This window comes from Loxodonta africana, chromosome 25 (genome assembly GCF_030014295.1).
Source record: "Loxodonta africana isolate mLoxAfr1 chromosome 25, mLoxAfr1.hap2, whole genome shotgun sequence".
Classification (NCBI taxonomy): domain Eukaryota; kingdom Metazoa; phylum Chordata; class Mammalia; order Proboscidea; family Elephantidae; genus Loxodonta; species Loxodonta africana.
In genome coordinates, this window is record NC_087366.1 from 44,801,664 (window position 1) to 44,825,696 (window position 24,033).

A 24,033-nucleotide genomic window follows, 5' to 3' on the forward strand; every position below is an offset into this window, starting at 1 on the left:
AGATAACATTTATACTCTAATGTTCATGAACTTTTCTAATAAAACACATAATCCAGAATAAACGTTCCCTTCCTTTTTATGTATTACAGTAAATAAAAATATAAAACTAATTAGAGATGACAAAGACTATAATTATGAAGGCTCATTTCATTTAAGACATTCATGCAACCTACTCTATTCCAAGTACTTTAAATTAAACAGACTTGGGAATCTCCTTTTGCTAAAAAGGAGTTACAAATTAAAAGTTATCAAAATTGGTTTGATTGGATTAAAATACATTCCTTACAGCTGGACACACATGAACACCTTTTTAAAATCTATACAACATTCAAAGGCTTTTAATTGCAACCTAAATAAATGTTTAAACCAAGCCAGCAAGTAGAAGAGAGGGTATAGCTGAGCATAGGTGAAGATAAAATGAGGACAAATTTCCCTTCTTTATAACAAAAAATCCATTGCCATCAAGTCAATTCCGACCAATGGCCATGCGTTACAGAGTATAACAGCTCCATGGGGTTTTCCTGGCTGTGATCTTTAAGGAAGCAGATGGCCAGGCCTTTCTTCCATGGTGCCACCGGGTGGTTGGAACCACCAACCTTTAGATTAGTAGTCAAGCGCAAAAAAACCAATTATGCCGCCCAAAGGCCTTTCCTTCTTATTAGGACTCAAAACACTCACGCACTTTCGGGAAGCTGTGATTGCTCTAATGTACATATTTGCTTCCAGACTACATGGCAAGCCTTTAGGAGATTTCGGATGCATGTGAACTCACAGAGAGGGACATAAAAAATTCCTACACAGCAGACACCCTATTATCCTTCCTGGAATGCTCACTTCTCAAAATAAGTACTAGATTTTTAAACTCTAAAAATTGGTAGCCAAGAAGAAAATCATTTTTTGTTTTTACCTTAAAAGTATGCTTAGAGCATAAGTTATTAAACTCATTATTTACATTGCATAATCTCAAAACTTTTTTAAAAAACTACTTTAATTTAAACATGATCAAATTAAATGAGAGCTTACTGTGGTACACATTTTCTAATCTGATTCTACAATTTCTGCTTGCTTCAGAAATTATTTTAGGCCAGTAAACTATCTCCCTCACCGTGCATTTTAAGAAAACCTCAACTTAGGAAGTTGAAACAACCACCACCTCATACTCAGATTATTATTCGGATACATCTGACAAGGCTCTTTAAGCTATTTAACACAAGAGAGACCCTCATAAGGCTATTATTCAGATACATCTGACAGGGCTCTTTAATATATTTAACCTAAGACCTTAGTGAATTAATTCTTTATTACTCAAAAACAATACAAGATTATGAGGCAGCTTCTGGTCATCTGGCAGAAATCACACTCCATGAGATACACCACACAGTCATTTAAGAATTCAGTTTCGTTCACATAGCTGGAATTACTGCTGGATGCTTCACAGTTTGAAACGCATTTTATTACAGTGAGGTATGAGGGGCCAAGTTTTTATGCCTAGCTTTCTACAGTTTAAATCTTTGCACCCTATGAAGTATGTCCTTTTGGAGTGATAGTGATTGTGTGTGTATGTTTATTTACAAGAGTATCAATCAATGAAATATCAATTGCTTATGATTAAAACCATGGACTGCCTCCACTTTTTGCCAGCTGGGTGACCATGGTAAGTTAAATTACCAAGGCTGCACCTCAGTTTTCTTATCCATAAAATGAGAAAAATAACAATACCCACCTTCAAGCATTGCTGTGAGGATTAAGTGAGTAAATGTAAGGCAAGCATTAAAAAAAAAAAAAAAAAATGGCTATAAGTCAATACCATAGAAGAGTCAGCTATTATTATAAATCGGGGTTCTGTTTCCAGTAAAAAAAAAAGAAAAAAAAGTGACGTATACATTTTATTATATTCCAGAAATTTATGTTTTTCAGATTACAGAAGTTGTTTTGTATACCGGGTAGGGCCAAATTTTTAGTGTCTACATAAAATCACTATCACAATTATTTTTAGAATTTGCAATGTTTCGATTCCACTATGTTTTCTTTTAAATTAACCACCTAACTAGTAAGGTTGCTATTTTTGTTCTGTTTTTTTCCTACCTCTCTCTACTAGGTGGCTCTAGTTCACCATGATCGTGTAATATGTGGTCCTTGAAGTCAGGAACTTACAGTTTAGATGAGAAGAAACAGTACAGTATGAGACTCACCCATTGATATCGAGTGAATTCTGACTCATAGTGACTCTATAGGACAGAGTAGAACAGCCTAGGGTTTCGAAGACTGTAAGCTTTATGGGAGCAGACTGCCAAATCTTTTTCCTTAGAAGTGGCTGGTAGGTTTGAACTGCTGACCTTTCACTTAGCAGCCAAGCACTTAACCACTGTGCCACCAGGGCTCCTTACAGAATGAGATAGTGTTTGGCAGGCAAAGGGCAGCTACTGTAGTTTCTTGAAAAAAGGGAATAAAGGACAGTTTAGGCATAAAAAAAAAAAGGCATGTTATGTGAAATAAACTGCAGGAGGGGTGAAACTGGAAGTAGGAAGCTCAATTATGACTCAGTGAAAAAAAAGACAACAGAATTAGGTAATATATTTAAACAGATGAGGGGAAGGGAACAAAAGTCACAAAGACGTCAAATAAAATGGATATTCTTGATTGCCTTCCAATATCCATTTCCTGTTCTTCCCTCCTAAAGGTATTCATTCTTCCCTGACACAGTCCACATGTCTGCCTGAGAGGATAATTAATCCCATACTCAGCTTCAGGGTGGACAACACTGGTTTAAGAATATTCTCATATTCCTCGCCAGGGATTGGTTCAGAAATAAACAGATGACCTACTCATGAATCTGTGAGAGGCCAATGAAATAAGTCTTGAGACCTACTGGGAAGTTCTTTCATTTTCTGGAAGTCTCCTGGAAGCAACCTTTGAGCTTTTCTGCTGGAAGTGATCAAAGTAGCATATAACCCTGACGGCTGCTCATAAGCAGCCCTTGACTATGAGGGGAAACCATCTCGGTACGCAGCCACTGTGGACAGCAGGGCTGAGACAGAGAGAAACTAGATACTTGATGCTGGATTCACCTACTCTGAAAGGGTTCAGTTACATGAACTAGCAAATTTCCTTCCTGTTGAGTCTTGGGTAGCATTTCTATAATTCGCATAGGAAGGCATACTAAATAATACTAAGGTTTTGAGATTGGGAAGGAAGAAAACTGTTGGTGACACAAAAGAAGCAGCGATGGAAATTTATTTGCAAACTTGACTTCAGTATGGGGCACTGTAAGATCAAGCTGATAATTCCAGCTTTCTTAGATTTGTACCCTCTTGATAGAGTATATTTAAAGAACAAGTGCTGTTATTTTCCAGCTAAGTGTCTTACTGATTTTGTAAGACTAGTGTCACGAGCAGAAAACTGACAAGAGCTCAGACTGTTTCTTCCATGCTGATGCCTGGTGCCTGTGGTTAATTTCTCCAGGTCTGGATCCTTGTTTGCTGTTATGACAGAAACTGTGTGCTCCATCCTTCAGTTTTATTGTATTTACCAGGTCCTTACGGGAAACACAACTGATACCTCGTTTATTTCCTGGAAATCTTGACTTTCTGGCTTACAGACACTTAGGTCACTACTAAACCCCTCCAACAAAAGAATATGTTCCCTGACTATCAGTCTGAGAATCTGGCCCAGAACTATTTCTTTTTTTCTGATTGCCAAACACAGCTAATCTTCCTGTTACTATATCCCAACACTGTACCCTGAGATTTAAAAAAAAAATTTAATTTCACATCACATTTCTGAACATAGTAGAAATTACTTGTTTTAAATTATGACATGATTGTAAATATAATGAAAACATGGAATATTAGTTTGTACTATTTTGGTTTCATTGATACATTTTAATAATTATTTTAAAATACTAAAAATGGCCAACTATATCATTATTTTATTTTTCAAGTTTTAGCAATCTCATCAACTAGAAAAAAAATAAAAGTGCATTATAAAGATACTGTAATAAATATACAGTGAGACTCATTCAAGAATTTAAAATTAAAATATACATCAATTATCAAGTTACAGAGTAGCAGATAACTCTTTTCAAAGCAGAATTTTGCTTAGATTATAAATTCTTCCCAATATATTCACTTAATGTCATAGTCATTGAGATCTTTTACCTGACATCCCAGTTTCATTTTTCTCTTCAGGTTTGCCATTTGACTTGACAGCACTCTGTTCATCCACCTCATCATCCCCCCACCACGATGGCTGCCCGTATAATGGAGTACCACGGGGCATAGCAGAAGTATCTGGAAAAAGGTGGGAAAAGTCTGTCAAAAGCAGATGAAACAGAAAAAAGGTACGCTTTTGCAGAATGCTAAAATTGCCTTCTTGGTTTATTAAGTGAAAAAAAAAAAAAAAAAGTATAGTCTAGATACCTGAAAAGCACCCTAAGTTGAATAACAGTATTGTCTAAGACCTTGTCAGTGTTGGACATGACTAAATAAATGAAAATTTACACAGCAAGTAAGTAATGCAACCTGCTATCTCCCAATAGTTTTTTCTTCAAGTGTACGGTTTCTTTGGTAAATAACACTTATAAAAAATGGTCCTTGACTTGAAAATTTAGACAGAAAGTGGCCTTACTAGAACAAGTTCAGAGAAACTAGGCAATAATCAGCTAGGGAAAAATGAAACCAGTCTGTCAGCAATGGCTCATTAAGTCTAAATATAAAAGGCAAAATTAACGTTTGCCATGAGCAACCGTTTTTTATTTTTTTAAAAGTCCAGTGGCATTGCACAGTAACTAGATTTAAACTAGTGTTACCAGGAGGACTAATACATTTTTGTTTGGGCAAATTTGGTATTACCTATTAATTAAAAATCTTGCTTTTGTTTGAATGAAATTATGTAAAGTATTTTTCACAGTGCATGAAATATGCTAAATATGATAATAATAATTTCAATGATGTAGCATTATCGGATATCTTATTTTTTTCCTTTAAGTCATATTTCAGTTACAATTCAGAAAAAATAGCAAATGTGAAATAAAAAAAAATTATGTGGTAAACTTTATTTCCCTCAAATAAACATTAAATACACCTACACACAAATGTCATATGTAATTATGCATCTTATTATGCTTTCTAATGAATGCATTAAAAAAATTGGCTACATTAAAACCCACAAAGAGATAAAGCATACAAAACTCTTAAATCATCATTATTATTATAACTCATTTAGTAAACACCTAACAAGACATGGCCAAGTTTTTAAGAAAAAGCATGCCATTTCTTCACACTCAGTTACAAATACGGTATTTTCAAAGAGGCCAACTTACCCATGGATTTTTCCTCAGACTTTAGTGCTTCTGTAGCTTTGTGCTGCACTTCCGTTGCAACGTCTGCTACCTTTGAGTCTATGCTTTTGGCACATGCAGATTTTGATAATTCTGATTCTGAAGATTTTTGGGACAACTGAAGCTGAATAGTAAACTTCTCATGCTATAAAACATTTAAAAATGGAATTGAAACACCCATGAGTGAAATCAACCCTAGTAAGTGGTAGGCAGGGTTACAAAACAAATAAAAATTCTTACCTTAAGAGCTTCTTCAGGGACCCTCATCTCTCCTTGTACTACAGTGAAAAGATTTGTATGTAAACAGGGCTAAGGAAGAATATAATTTCAAAATCTGCTAATTAAGCTTAAAACAATCGGAACCGTCCTGCTTTTAACAGGGAATTACAACAGGATTATTATATTCCTTTTAATGGTAAAATGTTAAAAAAAAAAAAATCCTTACGAACACGAAGTATTTCATTTTGAAATGTGAAAGAAAATACTCTCAAAATCCAGCAAGTGTTTCTAAACTTATGTGATGAGTTGCTTTTTCAAAAAGGAAACAACTAGATGAGTAAGGGCACCAAAGACATTTTCACTTTTAAATAACCACAGTGAGGAAAAAGCACCAGGATCAAATTATATTGATAGCTAATCATATACATGTGAAAAGATGTATCTCACCAGTGATAACTCAACAGCAAACCTTAAAGGAATTTGATTACTCACACTTCACAAACACTGATAAAAATGAAGTTCATTTTGTAAGTGCAAAATAAATGCTATAATTAGGGTCCTTATAGTAACCACAACCACCCCTTTCCACCACAAATTGCAATCAGGGTCATATTACATTATCAAACAACTGACCCTATACAAATGCTAGATATAATGAATGCTTTCATTATGAAACCAAATAGAACAATGCTTCTGTATATAAAAAGGGTCTATTTACTACCCAGTAGAGGTCACATTTCTCACTATTACTTAACCCTGTAATGAAAGGACTTTTTATAAGCATGCACTAAATTCTGTACTTCTTTACCCATTCAAAGCATCCACAACTACAAGGGTTGTTGTTGTTGTTAGGTGCTGTTGAGTTGGTTCTGACTCATAGCGACCCTGTGTACAACAAAATGAAACACTGCCTGGTCCTGTGCCATCCTCACAGCCATTTCTATGTTTGAACCCGCTGCTGCAATCCATCTTGTTGAGGGTCTTCCTCTTTTTCACTGACTCTCTACATTATCAAGCATGACGTCCTTCTCCAGGGACTGATCCCTCCTGATAACATATCCATAATACGTAAGATGAAGTCTCACCATCCTCGCTTCTAGGGACCATTCTGACTTTACTTCTTCTAAGACAGATTTGTTCATTCTTCTGGCAGTCTATGGTATATTCGATATTTTTCGCCAACACCATAATTCAAAGGCATCATTTCTTCTCTGGCCTTCCTTATTGTCCAGCTTTCACATGCATATGAGGTGACTGAAAATACCCTGGCTTGGGTCAGGTGCACCTTAGTCCTCAAAGTGACATTTTTTATTTTAACACTTTAAAGAGGTTTTTTGCAGCACATTTAATCAATGGAATATGTCGTTTGATTTCTTGATTGCTGCTTCCGTGGGCATTGATTGTGGATTTAAGTAAAATGAAATCCTTGACAACTTCAATAGTTTCTCCATTTATCATAATGTTTTTTTATTGGTCCAGTTGTGAGGATTTTTGCTTTATGTTGAGGTGTGACCCATACTGAAGGCTGTAGTTCTTGATCTTTATCAGCAAGTGCTTCAAGTCCTCTTTGCTTTCAGCAATCAAGGCTGTTAACATCTGCATATCACAGGTTGTTAATGAGTCTTCCTCCAATTTTGATGCCCTGTTCTTCTTCAAATAGTCCAGCTTCTCAGATTATTTTCTCAACATACAGATCGAATAAGTATGGTGAAAAGATACAACCCTGACGCACACCTTTCCTGATTTTAAGCCATACAGTATCCCCTTGTTCTGTTCGAATGGGTGCTTCTTGGTCTAAATAACAGGTTCCACGTGAGCACAATTAAGTGTTCTGGAATTCCCATTCTTCGCAATGTCATCCATAATTTGTTATGATCCACACAGTCAAGTGCCTTTGCACAGTCGATAAAATTCAGGTAAACATCTTTCTGGTATTCTCTTCTTTCAGCCAAGATCCATCTGACGTCAGAAATGATATCCCTAGTTCCATGTCTTCTTCTGAATCAAGAGGACACAATAAACCTAAGCATTTATCCAACTAATAAAAGAGGTTCAAATTACATGAAAGAAAAACTTCTGCAAGGAGAAATAGATAAAACCAAAATTAATGTATGAGATTTCAATACCTCTCTCAATAATTAGTAGAGCAAGTACACAACATATCAGTAGGATAAAAAAGATAAGAACAACAGTATCAACCACCTCAGCCTAATTGCATTTGTGGAAGTGAGTAAAAAACTTGTAACTTATGAGTCAAAGAAGGAAAATTAGAAAGTATTTTGGATGCTAAAGCAGTACTTAGGAAGAAATTTGTATCAACTAAATGCCTGTATTAGAAAAAAAGGCCTCAAATGACTGATTTCAATTTCTACCTTAATAAAGTAACAGAAGAGCAAATTAAACCAAAAGTAAGTAGAAGAAATGAAATAATAAAGGTGGCACGAGTCAAACACGAAACAGAAAAACCATAAAGAAAATTCAAGGAAGCCAAAAGCTTGTTGAGAAGTCTTCCCATTTTCTCCAAACTTGCTCCATGCACAGAATTCTCCGTATCAGTTTATGATGGACTCCATTTGACATTTTTCCAATTAAAAAAGAAAAAAGCTTAGGCCAAAATCTTGGATTCAACCTTGACTCTTCCCTTTCTTTCATTCTCTACATCCCACCTAATCAGGAAACCTTACTGATTACACCTTGAAAATACATCCAGAACTCTATCATTTCTTGCCATCTCCACTACTTCCACCCTGATCCGTACCTCCATTATTGCTCACTTGAATTACTGAAATAGCCTCCTAATTGTTCTGTTTTTTCATTCCTGCTCACTCCACCCTCAGTCTATTCTTTGAACAAGAATAGAGTAATCTTTTAAAACACGTAAGTCATATCATGTCAGTCCTCTGATCAAAACCCTGCAATGGCTCCATTTCACTTAGAATAAATATTAAAATCCTTATATTAGCCTATTAGGGCTCATACATTCTGCCCCAATACCCATCCCATCCTACTCTTCCCTGGCTCCAGCTACACTAGCTTTTAATGCTGTTTCTCAAGCATGCCAAACATGCCCCTGCCGAAAGTCTTTTGTACTTAACTCCTCAATCTACCTGAAGAGCTCTTTCTCCGTATTGTCTATATGGCTAACTCCTTCACTTTTTCGACATCTTCGCTCCAATGCTGGCTTCCCAATGAGGTATCCGTGATCATCCTTTTTAAAATAACTTCCCATGCACCACCACTGGTTGTCTGTACGCCCCTTTCATACTTTTTCTCCACAGCACTTCTAACCCTCCAACATCCCTACTTTGTTGTCTGTTGTCTGCTCTCTCCAACCCATTAAGTGTAATCTCCAAGAGGACTGGGATTTTTTTGTCTGTTTTATTCATTACTGTATTCCGAGACCACTGGGACTGTGTCTGGCAACATAGAACAAATTTAATAAATCACTTAGGCTTGCTTATCTGCCACATTTTTGGCCACCTGGAGATTTATTAGCTCTTTCTCAAGTTTATCTTGACTGTTGTGGCATTTTATTACCCCTCACAAGTTTACTGTCACTTTTAAAACTTGGACATCTCACAGAGTACTTGCTTTTGCAAATTATCACTTGATTTCTTTAGTTAGAAAAAAAGACTTTTGGCATATAAATTTTGTTTCCTCGTTCTAGTCTCAAGCCATGGTAAAATATTCTATTGCTGTGGCATTTTAATCAGTTTTACTCTCCAAGGTACAGCAGTTTGTAAACTGGCTAACAACTATGATTAATCTGGTATGTGAATAATGAAGAAATGAGTTAATAAAGAAAACACTACAATTCCTTCAGTCTATGGTAGTCCTATTCTGTCAGATGGGGTTGCTATGAGGCGGAAATCAACTCGACAGCACCTAACAGGATAGCTAAATACAGAAAAAGTAAATGTAATATATAAAATCTGTTTTTAAAATTTCATGCAATATAATTTCTGCCACTGTAACAGCCCAATGTTCACTTACGTATAACACTCAAAAATCATGACCAATATGACATGCTATTTAAAAATAACAAAATTAACTGAGTTTAGCCTAGGCCTTTGGATAGTAGCTCTGGCTCAACATTGACTGTAGAATCCTAAAAAGGACACTTGGGAGAAAACATTTATCCCAGCAATTTTAGTCAGACATATTATGAGCCGTTACATATGAAAGAAATGTTAGCTTTCAGTTAAGAAATTACTGTACAGTTTATAAAAGCATGAATTATTTCTCAATAGTTTCTTCTTGACTTAAATTTCAAAGTTAACCTTATAGAATTTTATCAAAACTTGAATGTCCTAATGTGCATTTTCTCATGTTTTGAAACAGCTGGTGTCAAGTGGATTAGAGGATGTACTTAAATTCAAAAGATACCTGTGCTTCTTTTTGATGATAATTACATAATTAATTACATAACCATAATTATATAATTAATAAGCCTATTAATCAAGACTTTAATGCTAATTCTTAATTTCTTCATGAAATACACATTTTTAAAAGTATATAACTCAAAATTACTAATGTTTAATGGTTTCACCTTTAGTATATTCCTTTGACTCTACAAGTATAAATGTTATATGCTATAAAACTACTTTTTTATAAACTTTAAGCTTAACCTAAAATAAAAACTAGTTATGCTCTAAAAACAATTTTTAAACAATGTTACTAAATTTACTTTATCTGAGCATCAACTCTATTTAGCTGACACTACATTTTCTCTGCTAAAAAAAAAAACCCACCGCCACCAAGTCGATTTGGACTCATAGCAACCTTACAGCACAGAGCAGAACTGCCCCAAAGAGTTTCCAAGAAGCACCTGGCGGATTCAAACTGTCGACCTTTTGGTTAGCAGCCATAGCACTTAACCACTACACCAGCAGGGTTTCAAAAAAAAAAAAACCCCATTACCATAGACTGGATTACAACTCATAGCAACCCTACAGGACAAAGCAGAACTGCTCCATAGAGTTTCCAAGCAGCGCCTGGTGGATCTGAACTGCCAACCTTTTGGTTAGCAGCTACAGTACCTAACCACTATGCCACCAGGGTTTCTCTGCTTGAGTGATCAAAGTCCATCAAAAAGTCCACATACATACAGTAACGCAAAAAACTAAAACTCAAGGAAAACATTCAGCATAATGTAAATATATTTTAATTGAACACAAATAAATCCTTTTGATAAACAGAAATTCTTTTATTCTTCGATCCACTGTGTACCATCTCTTCACTAGTAATTCTAGTCATATCCCTGTTCAGTTCTGAGAATCCTACTTCTAAACAAAATAATTTTAAATACACACTAAATGTATAATGCACTTAATCAGGGAGCCTTGGTCTTAAAAGCCATGGGATATTGAAAAGTTTGAATTAAATAGGCAATACAGATAAAGCTAGAAATGGAAAGAAAAGTAGGTTTAAATTATTCTATTTCTCCCAGGAGGGTGATCTGTGCCACCATCATTCACCTGAAAATATCCCTGGGCTGGGCTAAAATTAAAAATTCCTGTCGTCTCCCCAGTTACACTTTCTGATACCCAAATTACGCATGCAACAGCACTGTGGGGAGATCTCAGCAGAAATGATATAAATGTATAGTTTAAAAAAAAAAGCTGAGTCCCTCAACGTTTTCAGGATAATTTTTAGGAACAAGCATAGCAACCAAAGATAAAATATAATTTTTAAATGTATGTTAATATGCGAAGGCACCCAATAAATGGAGATTTTAGCATATTTATATTGTGAATACAAGAAATGTTCATTTACACCAAAGTAAAGATTTTTTAATATACTTAATAAATGTACAAAATCATGTAAGGATATCATATCCAAATCTCAGCTTATCTTCAAGTTTCAAGGTGATATAAGTCTGTTCTGGAATCCTTACATCATTCACAAAGGTCTATAAGAAAAAAAAGATGTTGGATTACATATGAAATTTTAATTCTTATATTTCAGACAAATTCTCAAACCTGATACTTTAAAATACGTATTATATGGTTTGTATATTGTAAGACATGCCATGCATCCTATAGGCTAATGATTTCATAGTAAGGCTAATAAGTGACTTCATATTAAGGCTAATAAATGATTTCATACTAAGCCTTTTATCACTATTACAGGTACCACAAAATGAACCAGGTTTCAGTGCCTCTACGTCCCCCATGCTGCCAAACAAATTTAGGCAGCTCAAATAGTTTCTAAAAATGATGCCAAGGAAAGCTCTTAACCCAGAATTGGCAAATTGTAAAAGGGAAAAAACTTAACTGGCAATATACCATCAGGGTCCACTGGATCCAATTTTAGCTTTTTATGAAGGCAATTCTAACTATATGTAAAGCGTGATGTATCATGACTTTTATTTTTAGAGAAAATTTACTTAAAAAATGAATAAAACTCATTTCATCCTGCAATTACCACATGGGTTCTTTGGACCCATTTATAAATCTAAGATACATTATGGGATCTTAGTGATCTTATTTTTTCCCTATCTTGAAACATTCTGCTACATCCTAGTAAATATTTCATCATTATTGTTGTTGGGTGCCATCAGTCGATTCTGACTCATAGTGGCCCCAAGTGACAGAGTAGAACTGCTCCATAAGGTCTTCTTGGCTTTAATCTTTATGGGGGCAGATGACCGAGTCTTTCTCCTGCGTAGTGGTTTGATGGGTTCAAACGATCAACCTTTCGGTTAACAGCCAAGCACTTAACCACTGTGCCACCTTATGATTATTCCTAACTATGCTGAAAAAGACTAAAATAATACAAAAACCGATTAATAATAAAATTAATGAGAACAGTCCTACTCAACAGAAATACATTGCAAGCCACAAATGCAACCCAATATATATTAGATTTTCTAGAAGGAAGATTAAAAAGGTAAAATAAAAAAAGAGGTAAAATTAATTTTATTAATATATTTTTTATTTAACCCAATATATCCCAAACATTATCACTTCAACATACAATTAATTAAAAAGTTAACAAGACACTTTGTATTTTTTTTATATGGCATAAGTTTTTGAAATTTAGACGTGTAACACTTCATGTACTCAATAGACACAAATGGCTAGTGTCTACTGTAGTGGGAAGCAGAGACCTAGAAGGATGACCCAAAAGTGAAATAAATCATCACTATTTTATCATCCTTTGGTTTTTTTATTGCACTGTCCAAAATATCATATCACTTTTCTAAGAAGATATAAAAGGCATCTGGAGACAATCTTTTTACTTTCTATTTGTTTTAGTTAGCAAGGACCACCATTGAAAATTCAAATTTTTCATTTACCATCCATAAAAGCAAAGAGAAGAAAAGTGACTAAAAGACATTTCACAATTATACAATGAATACAAAGAGACAGCTAGCAGCACTCTAGACTCCAATAATGATGGTGAAACTGATAAGGTAAGAAAAATGCCAGACTATGAGTCTTTGGATGAAGATATCCAAAATGAATTTTGTCTAACATGAATTTTTCTTAAATTTTTTCAAAATTTTCTCAAAGAGGAAAGAAGAACCAAAAGAAAATACAGTATTTTCATGCAGTCAGTCATTCAGTAAGAAGGGCTTCAGGCAGTATTTTTCAACAAGCACAACCGTTCTGTTTTTTAAAATGACTTGTGACAGTATTCTTTTCTTTATGTTTGTGCTCCAAAACTTATTTGATATGGTTAGGAAGCAGGTAAACACTCAAAGCAAGTACCTATACAAAAGTGGCTACAAGGAAATAGATGGAGAAATAAAAATACTGAATTGATCTTTCTAATTGTTCATAAATCTAAAAATGAGAAATGTTTTGCAATTATGGAACAAAGAAGATGGCCATCCTCTAACAAAACTATGAGCTGTTAAAGTTTTTAAAAATATTGCACTTTGACAATTCAAGAGCAAGAAGAACTAGAAGTAATATTGAACTAGAACCAATTAGAGATGTACTTGAAATCTGGAGTCAACATTTATGAAATGGATATATATCCCAGGTTAATAATGCATGAAAACTGGTATGCAGTTAGGTGCATTCAAAGAACATTGCCCACTTTGTATATTACATATCTTTTGAAAGCAGGAAAATATGGCATAAAAATTTGAATTCACTAGGCCTAAATTTTTACTAAAATTTCAGGCTGTTTTTCACTATTCCTTTCTTCTTACTCCTGAAAATTATCTGTAAAAAGACTATATACATATATATACAATTATATACCCGTTTCTCACTAATCAACATAGTTTAGTTCCAAAGACCAGGTTGTTACGCAAAAACGGAGGATGATCACATCAGATCACAAAAGTGGAGGATGGCTACATCATTACATTACGTAACTGCCAAATTGCATCATTACATAACTACCAGATTACATCATTACGTAACTGCCAAACCACTGAGAATCACGGCTCAGCCAAGTTGACACATAACCTTAACTATCACAGCCAAAGGTACTCTTGCCTCGCACCTCAGCATTCATTATTGCCACACATACATCATTTATGTGCAAAATAGTTGGATAGTGGATTTTTTGCTATTATTATAAATGCAAAATGTTGGATAAGGACAGAGTTGATACATAAGGAGCAGGCGTATACATACATACATGTATATATACATATATATATATACAAAAGGATACATCAAATACAGATGGTAAATGGTGATGACTATTTTTTCCTAGCACACTGAAGATTAAAAACCTAGAATCTGCTAGATTTATAGAACACAGGAAAGTGTTATACTTAACTGCCTGCTATGCAGACATCATGTAAATACCCAACCATTTTTCCTTTGATAAATTAAAACTTATTCTTTCCTTTTGAATTTCATCTTTTCCATCTTCTATTTTATTAGATTTGAGTTGGCCATAATACCTTATTTGTGAAGGCTCCCTCCATGGTGAAGAAGTTTAGAAGGCTCTTGAATGACATGCAGTAAAGCAGATAAGGGGATTTTGTTATTGCGGTCATATTCTCAAATTCCAATGCATAACTGGCACTTTGAAATATGTCATTAAATACTAGTTTCTAAGTCTACACATGCAAAAAAAAAAAAATTAGAAGAAGATACAACCTTGTTTCAAGCACAGATACATGGAAACTGTGAAATACTGCTAAAACTCCAGCTCACACCTTAGTGGTCCAAAATCATGGGCTTCCAATATACTTCACAGAAAAGTGGAAATGGTAACACAAAAAAATCCAAAGGCTTCCTGGACTTACAAACTCTAATTTCAGATTCATTTCCAAAATTAACATTTCAGAGTGTTTTAACTTATGTCTTGAATTTAACTAAACAAATTATTCTAAGTTAAATTAAAAAATAGAATATTAAGGATAATTACAAAAAAGAAAATGATGGAAAAGAGAATAAAATATTAATCCATTTACGTTATGCAGAAGATAAATGACTGGGTATGCCATGGAAGAGTAATGTCGCAGTTTTAAGTCAATTTTATTTAAAACTCTCTAATAACTTAAAATAATATATTTACTCAACAAGGCCTAAGATGACCTATAATATCCATTTAAAGCTTAAGACTGTAAAATTCTCTTAAATATTAAGTACCTAGTACATCAAAAAAAGAAAAAAAATTTTTTTTTTATATCAGGTACTCTGAGAGATCCAGAAACTTAGAATATTATCGGCTGTATTATATCTACTAGTATTTTGCCCTGCTGGCACACACAACAGAAAAAAAGACTTAGGAAGACTTAGGCTAGACTTAAAGTTTCAGCTCACAAAAATGCAAGCGAGAACACCTGGGGCAGAAAACAGGCTCCCAAAAGTCTAAAATTACAAAAAAAGGAGAGGAAATTTTTCAGAGCAGCAGGAATAAAGGCATTTGAGTAAATCAAATACAAAGCATTTTAGTAAGTTAAATACAGAAGAAAAATAGATCTTGTTTCTTATGTCAGTGCCACCTGATCACACCTCTATCTGGTAAGCAGGACAGGTAAGGAGAATAAAGCACAGAGAGTGAAGTAACGAACAATGCCTCAGAGTGAGAAGTGTAATTCTGGGACTCAAGCCTGAGTCTCTGTGATAGTGAAGGCTGGGTGTCAACTTGGCTGGGCCATGTGGTTTGGTAATTATGATGTAGCTTGGCAGTCATGTAACGATGCGATCATCTCCATGATGAGAAATCATCTCCATGATGAGATCTGATATGTGATCACCTCCACGATGGGATCTACTGTGAGCAGCCAATCAGTTGAAAGACAGTTTCCCTGGGGGTGTGGCCTGCATCAAATATTAGTGGACTTTTTGGCAAGGCTCTTGGGCTTTTGCTTACACTGGATCCTGCAGCTGGCTCCTTTTTATCTGATCTCCAGTTCTTGGGACTTGAGCTAGCAACTTACCTACTTTCTTGCCTGCCAATCTTGGGATTCATTGGTCTTTGCAGCCTGTGAACCAGAGCCCTGTTGTCTGACTTGCCGATCTTGGGTTCACCAGCCCCTGCAGCTATGTGAATCAGGAGACCAGTCTGACCCACGTTCCAACCTCTACATCCGCGTGAGTCATTTCCTTAACACAAATCTCTCTATATATATGAGTTGGAATCGACTCGACAGCAGTGGGTTGGTTTGGTTTGGTTTTTGGGTTATATATATACTTATATGCTTTATTGGTTTTGCTTCTCTAGAGAGCCCAGCCTAAGACAGTCTCTAAACTCCAAATCTCATATTCTGTCTCTGTTAAGGTTGGGTGCCCAAGCCAGACCTGCTCTGAATACACTCCTATCCAAACCACTAACCTCATAGAAGCAAACCAAATTAGATAAACACCTATTTAATTTACATAAATAAATTGCATAATTGATGGTAAAAATCATATAACCACTGTCTTAGTTATCTAGTTCTGCTATAACAGAAATACCATAAGCAGATGGCTTTAACGAAGAGAAATTTATTCTCTCACAGTCTAGGAGGCTGGAAGTCAAAATTCAGGGTGCCAGCTCCAGGGGAATGCTGTCTCTCTCTGCTGGCTCTGGAAGAAGGTCCTTGTCATTAATCTTCCCCAGTTGAGGAGCTTCTCAGTGTAGGGAACCTGGGCCCAAAGGGCATACTGTTCTCCTGGCTCTTGTTTCTTGGTGATATGAGATCCCCCCTGTCTCTCTGTTCACTTCTCTCTTTTATATCTCAGAAGAGACTGACTTAAAACACAACCTAATCTTGTAGATCGAGTCCTGCCTCATTAACATAACTGCCTCTAATCCTGCCTCATAAACATCATAGAGGTAGGATTTACAACACATAGGAAAATCACATCAGATGACAATATGGTGGACAATACTGGGAATCATGGCCTAGCCAAGTTGACACATCTTTTTCAGAGACACAATTCAATTCATGACAATCAACATTTATTTCAGTGGTGCTATGGGAAATTGAATAGAGTGGCCAGGGACACAACCACCTCAACCATTGAACCCTTTATTTCAACCCTTTAGTGAGGACCATTCCCCACTCTACGCCAAGTGAGTCTGATGTTGGCAGGAACCCCAGCGTGAAAACGGGTCACAGCAGCTACTGGAATACAGTTAGCTGAGGGGGGCAGCCTAGTAACAACATGCAGAGCTAGAAAAGAAAGAGAGTGGTATGGCAGAGACCACAGTGGCATCAGAGGGGCAAGTGCTCCAGTGGAGGAAGAAGGCAGGAAGAACTGAAGGCAAACAAGGGTTTCCACAAAAAGAGAAGCTTCAAGGGGCTTGCAGGTAAATGGCCCACCAAATGGCCCATCAGCAATAAAGTGTTCCAGCTTCCCTAAGCAGAACCACATCATTTTCACAGCAACAACATAAAGTGTGTATCTAGGGAGTATATTTTTGGGTGGGATTAAATAGCATAAGAGTGTAAGTAGTCACAGGAAGATTTATTTATACATGTGTGTAATCTAGGTCTGAACTCATCTACATCCACAAGATAAGACTCAGGATCAGCACAAAGCTGATTCCTCTGAGGTGGAGGTCAGACATATCTCCACTTTTCACCTTTGTCACCATTTCTGACACCAGCTGTCTCCCAGGACCCCCGCCACCGCTGTCACTCTCTACTTCTTTGCTGAGTCCAATAATTTGTTGCAATCGCCACACAGATATCACAGACCATACAATTATGTCATTTATTAGGGAAGTAACAGGCTACAACTTGTGATCAGGATCAACTTGGAAGTAACAGGATATAACTCAGGAGACAGCATACAGTTCATCAGTCAGAATAGCTTCCAACCAGGATAGCTCTCAGCTCCTTCTTGGTCATGCCAGCAAATGACCCTTCCCTAGGTCATTCCCGCAGGCAGGCACTTCTCTTGTCCCATGCACATAATCTTCTTGGTCATACACGTGCCCTTCTCTGCCTTTGGCTTCCCTGCCATAAGAGTTTCGACTGCTAACTGGCCCAACTCATGGCGGGGCAGCAGCATCCTTAGCTGCTGTCCTAGCAGCAGCCTTCTGGGGTCATCACCAGCTCTGCTGCCAGGCCCCTCTTCCAGACCCTTCTGCTGATAGGTCCCTCTAGGCTTCTGCCCTGCTCAGGCAAGTGTTACTGCTCTTTTGGCTCCATGACAAGTACCCATAGGCACCCCACTCTGCCAACAAGCCTCCTGCCCAAAGGTCCTCAGCTCTCTCTCTCTCTCTCTATGGGCCGACAAGCCCACCATAGCCATCTTTCTCTCTGTGGGATGGCAGGCCCACCACAGACATCTGCCAGTGCCATTGCTCCTACTGCTCATACTACTGCCTCCACTTCTCTGTCACGGGGCCCTACTGAGCTTGCTGCTGTTTCTCGCCATCTTCAGTGTTATAGCTCTCTCTTCTGGGTCTAGGAAGACCTCCATGCAGGGACCCTGGGTCCAAAGAATGTGCTTTGCTCTAGACTCTTCTTGATGGTAATTAGGCCCCCCGAACCTCTATGGGATTGGCTCTTATATAAGCCTGGCAGGTTGGCAAAACTGAACAATCCCCGAGCTGGGCGACAAGGGGCTCAATTCTATTGGATTGATTTTCAAGCCCATATTTGCACAGTAACAGACCAATCCCTTGTAAGATCGTGGCCCAGCCAATCATTTTTGGCAGAATTATAAACCTAAGGCCGGAAAGGCCATATATAAGAGAAACCTAGTGCGCTGTAATGTGTTTGTTAAGTGCTTAAAAAAAAAATTTAGCACCGTCTTCAATGAAAAGTACATAGGCTTCAGGATGCTAAACTTCTCTCAACTGCTTTTCTTATAATAATAATAACAGCAAAGAACATTTTCTGGATGTTACTGATTTATATATAACAAGTTGTTGTTTATAAAAACAACCTCTAAGGTAAATCAGTACCATTTTATCATGTTCATTTTACAGATGGGGAAATTGAGAAACAGAGAAATAAGTGTTTTGCCCAAGGTTATATCATTGGTAAGTATTCAAGCTGGCCTCAGAACCACTACACTGTGTTCCTGATTCTGAAATTACTATTTTAAACCTGATGCTCAAATTTCTGGAATTATATGAATTATTAAGAGTAAATAAGCCGTGAATAACAGTATACGAGTTCTCCTATGAATAAAATGCATGGTAGTTGGTGATTAATAGACTTTCCACATTATTTGGACTACCCAAAGTTCTTTCTGTCTTATTTCCTAGCTGTCATATGCACAACCGTACATTCATCATTTGTACAATGCTTTAAAGTGCTGGAACAGGCGCACACTCAGATGTTTTACCACATCTAATCCTCATAACAGTACTACACATCAGGAATTATTATTTCACTATTTTACAGCTCAGAAAAGCTAAAGAAATTCTCATTAAGTTTTCATTTCCATAAACTTCAACTCACTATGTTGTCAAACAACTTTGGGAGATAATATGAATACATATGAGGAAACTGAATTTCCGAGAGATTAAGTGATTTGTCCCAGGTTACGCAGCTGGTATGTTACAGATGTGGGATTCCAATCCAGGTCCTCATTTCACGTTCAAAACGCAGATAGTTATTCTCTGAGGTATTATATTTCATAAAATTGTTGAGTATTATCAAAGTATGAGAAAGGCCAGCCTAGAGAAATCTAGTTCATATTTCACCTGAGTTTTTAAAAATAGCTATTACAAGTTATGTTTATATTTGATCACAGTCTTTTAAAAGACTACAAGACTGTGATGTAATTCTTACTCGCTATGTTCCAAGATTAAGACACCATACGAGCATCACTGTGGTAAAGATGAAACTTCCTAGGCTTAAAAACAGAATATAACATTGTTATAACAATATTATAAATATAATACTATAAATATAATAAATAATATTATAAATACAGACATAGATAAAAAATTTCTCTGTAAAGTCCATCAAAGAGCAAATTATTCAATTCCACTGAAAACAGATTTACTGGGTTCACACACTATGCTAGCTAGGCACTGTGGTATATTTATGGAAGCAAAAGGCACATGACCTGTTCAGGAACCATAATCCAGCAGAGAGACAAAAGTGTAAAAGTAGACTTAATACAAGTATCCAAAATAAGAGATTAAAACAAAAGTTTATGAAAGTGAAGAAGGAAGAAAGCAATTCTGGAAAATAAGAGCTGGAGCTCGAAACCACCTACATACATGTCTCATGTTAAACCAGTTTCTACCTAGTCTGCCTATCTCTTTTCACTTTAATCCATTCGACATGCTAACAACAATATCAGCAAGTTAATATTCCTAAATATTACACAAGGGCCTTCTTTCTGTTCTCTACTTTCATAAATGGCAAAAGAGATAAGAGAGCTACTAGGCAGAAGAAAGCTATCTGGAGAAGGAAAATAGTATATCAGGAGGACTACTGTTCTGGAGGCAAGGCAAGGCAAGGGAAAGCATGATGGAGCATAAATCTGCAAGACTGAGTAGATGCCAACTGTGAGGAATTTCAATGCAAAGCCAAATAATTTAGACTTAAATCTACGTGCCATGAAAAACAAATAAAAGCTTGAGTAAGACAGAAGATTATGCCCACACATGGAAACCCTGGTGTTGCAGTGGTTAAGAGCTATGGCTCCTAACAAAAGGTCCACGGTTTGAATCTACCAGGTGCTCCTTGGAAACCCTATAGGGCAGTTCTACTGTGTTCTAAAAGGTCGCTATGAATCGGAATCGACTCAATGGCAACGGTTTTGGTTTTCTTGGTTTACACACATACATACACACAATCTCAAAGAATACAGAAACCCTTCATTAGCAGGCCAATTAAGAACTGGGGCAAAAAACGTTGAACTGAGTTTGCCATATTTCTGCACGTTTTTCCATATAATGCTTTGATGTATACTTTGAAAAGCAATAGCATTTTGAAGCAGGTGGGATACACTTCTGTTAAATTCATTTTAAGAATTTCAACAGCACAGACATGAACGATACTATATATAGAACAAAACTGCATATGCTAGTAGAGCCAAAAGAAATTTGAGAAATTGAGAAAAGATAAAATACTCAATACTTCAGCATTCTCTTATATTATGTCAATGTGGAAAAACTAAATGAAAAAAAATTACCATAGTAACACAAAAATATCTTCAAAGTAGGAATTCAAAGAAGCAATAATGAGCATTGTGTTTAGTTCCTGTTAAAGAAAATGGATGTCTCACTTCTTTTTATCCTAGTACAGAAGGTCCTCCACCATCTGGCACCAAACTACTTTTCCACTTTGATTTTCTAAAGTTAACACACACTTTTCTGTCCCCTAAGAGTGCTTTTCATTCTTACTCTCATGACTTCGCATTGTTTTCTCACATAAAAATTTAAGTCAAATATTAAGGTCAAGTGTAGGTCTCATTTCCTTCAAGAAGTAACTTTAACCATTACAAATAGAAACCAACTCCCTTATAAATTCCTGAAGTATTTATTGCTTACACAGTTTCTTGGGAACATAAGTTAGTTTCATATTCCTCTTGTGTGGTCCCCTAAGTGCTATGTACCTAGTAATCATTTAGGAGTAAAATACAAGCTAAAGAAAAAGGAAATACAATATAAACAGGGAATGTAATATAATTTGTCTTCTTATAATACGAAACAAATAGTCACCTAAAACAAAAAATAAACTCTTAACTTACCCCGTTTAGGCTGCCCAAATCCTTGACCAAGTGTTCATCCGTAGAGGCATCGTAATTGATTACAGCATGTTGCTTATCCACACTACGAGACTGAAAGGAATTTTTAAGTTAATAAATACAAGAAAATACTGAAGTGTGATATAATACCAAAACACAAAGATTTTGGTTAGATACCTATTACAATAGTATAATAGCGTAAATACAGGAAAATCTCAAAGTAAACTTTGATTAAATGAGAATAAATCTGTGCTACTTTACAACAAAAATTTGATATCACTCCCCAAAGGGGAAAGTAGACAAATTTTTAAGATACTCCTTTCTACTAAATTTACCTGATGTACTTTTAAGAGGATTTAAATCAGCTGACTTTGTTGAATGTATTAAATGCCAATCATTTTTTTATTTGAAACTGTTATATGGAAATCATGTGAATTATAATTTTATAATATGTTGTGTATCTAATTGTAAAAAACAAAAAGAATTATCTTGTAGGATATTCTTCTTTCAATACTGAAAACATAAACTGCATCAAGAAACAACAAAAAGGCACATGAAAATAAAGGATTTTACCCATAAGTGCAGTGACTCTAAAACAAAGATGAGAAGATAAGGGAGCAGAGAAACTAGAGTACTAGAAATAGAACAAGAACACAAAGAGGATGCTGACACAACTGTGACAAATGTAAAGTCACTGAACAATTTGTATAGAAGTTGTCAAATGGGAACCAAATTTACTTTGTAAACTTTCACCAAAAACACAATTTTAAAAAACTGTATAAAGAGTCCAAAGATTTAAAGAGCCATAACGTGATATGTTCCTGAATAAAATTATCCTTACTTAAAAGACTGGTTCTAAAACTGGAATTCATGAGGGAATGCTAGGACAGATAGTCATAATGAATAAATACTACAATGGCAAACTGCAGTTTCTGAAAATTGCTTTTAAATCTCTTATATTTCCTAAGTCCTCCCGTGCCTGACTGCCAAATAGGCTTTTTAGAGTATACACACACACACACACACATACACCAGAGTTCAATGAGTTGTTTGCAGATGGAAGCATCTGAAAGATGAACTCTAAGCCCATGTAATCTTTTATTGAAAGGAAATACCAGAACAGTCACAAGAAGAAATAGTCTGAGAACCACTTACTCTAAACTTGATAACCATTTATTACAGGGTTACTGTGTGAACCTTGGTAAACTAAAAGCAAAGGGAATATACAAAACGGGGAGGAGAGGTTCAGCAACTGATTAAAGTAACAATACATGGTCTCTGTTCGCCTGGAGCAGCAGAGGAAGCAAGCCAGTCAGAAATCAGAAAAGGAATCAAATACACATTCCAGTGCTTCCATGAACAACTCCCTCCTTTGCAATGAGACCAGAAAACCTGGATGACGCCTGGTTACCATTACTGAACATTCCGATCCAAGACTCTATAAAAGAATCCTGATCAGAACATGGGGATATATAGGACAGAATTTCAAATTCTCATGGAATCCCACTTTCTGGGGCCACTGAGACTGGATGATTCCCCAAAGCTACTGGCCTGGGGTAATCTTTGAACTTTAAACCAAAATTATTCCCTGAAGTCATCTTTAAACCAAACAATACCCATTGCCATAGAGTCAATTTCTACTACAGCAACCCTACAGTAGAGGGTAGACCTTCCCCACAGGGTTTCCAAGGAGGCCCTGGTGGATTCAAGCTGTCAACCTTTTGGTTAGCAGCCATAGCTCTAAACCACTATGCCACTAGGGTTTAGCTTAATTAGTAAAGAATATCTGCCTTGAGCACTGTGCTTTTTTAAAGAGTTATTTCTACGCAATCAAATTGACAACTACAAATAAAAGGTTAGATAAAAAGCTTAGGGGGCAGTGAGTTTATGCTAATGGTGGTGGAATACTGTGATGACTAAGGTTGTGCAACTTGGTTGGACCATGATTCTCAGTGGTTTGTTAGTTATGATGTAGTCTGGCAGCTATGTAATGAGGCAATCCCCTCTATAATGAGATCTGATATAATGCAATCACCTCTGTGATGAGATCTGGCATGAGGAGCCAGCCAATAGAAAAAGAGTTTCCTTGTGGGTGTGTCCTGCATCCAACATAGGTGGACTTTCTGGCAAAGCTCGTGTTTTTTTGCTCACTCTGGATCCTGCAGCTGGCTCCCGTTCATCTGACCTCCAGCTTTTGGGATTTGAGCTAGCAGCTTACCTGTCCTCTTGCCTGTCGATCTTAGGATTCATCGGCCTTTGTAGCCTATGAGCCAGAGGCTTGCTGTCTGATGTGTAGCTACTTGAGTCAGGAGAAGCCTCTAGCCTGAACCACAGGCTTGGAACTTTCCAGCCTCCATGTGAGCCATCTCCTTGATATAAATCTCTCGATATACAAATTTATAAGCT

General features: G+C 36.3%; 1 protein-coding gene across 33 annotated transcripts in view; it reads right to left on the minus strand.

The window, feature by feature from the left end:
• The window catches only part of CEP170 (centrosomal protein 170), a 133,299-nt gene that overhangs the window by 65,267 nt on the left and 43,999 nt on the right, over positions 1-24,033 (minus strand). For 28 of the 33 annotated variants that reach the window (XM_064276741.1, XM_064276733.1, XM_064276736.1 and 25 more), the window contains 6 exons: positions 21,631-21,720; positions 14,430-14,474; positions 11,387-11,468; positions 5,579-5,634; positions 5,321-5,483; positions 4,158-4,289 (listed from right to left, as the gene is read on the minus strand). In XM_064276741.1, the coding sequence (XP_064132811.1) occupies positions 4,158-4,289; positions 5,321-5,483; positions 5,579-5,634; positions 11,387-11,468; positions 14,430-14,474; positions 21,631-21,720 (568 nt within the window). The remainder of the gene's footprint in view (positions 1-4,157; positions 4,290-5,320; positions 5,484-5,578; positions 5,635-11,386; positions 11,469-14,429; positions 14,475-21,630; positions 21,721-24,033) is intronic. The other 5 variants (XM_064276749.1, XM_064276745.1, XM_064276761.1 and 2 more) reach the window with 1 other exon arrangement.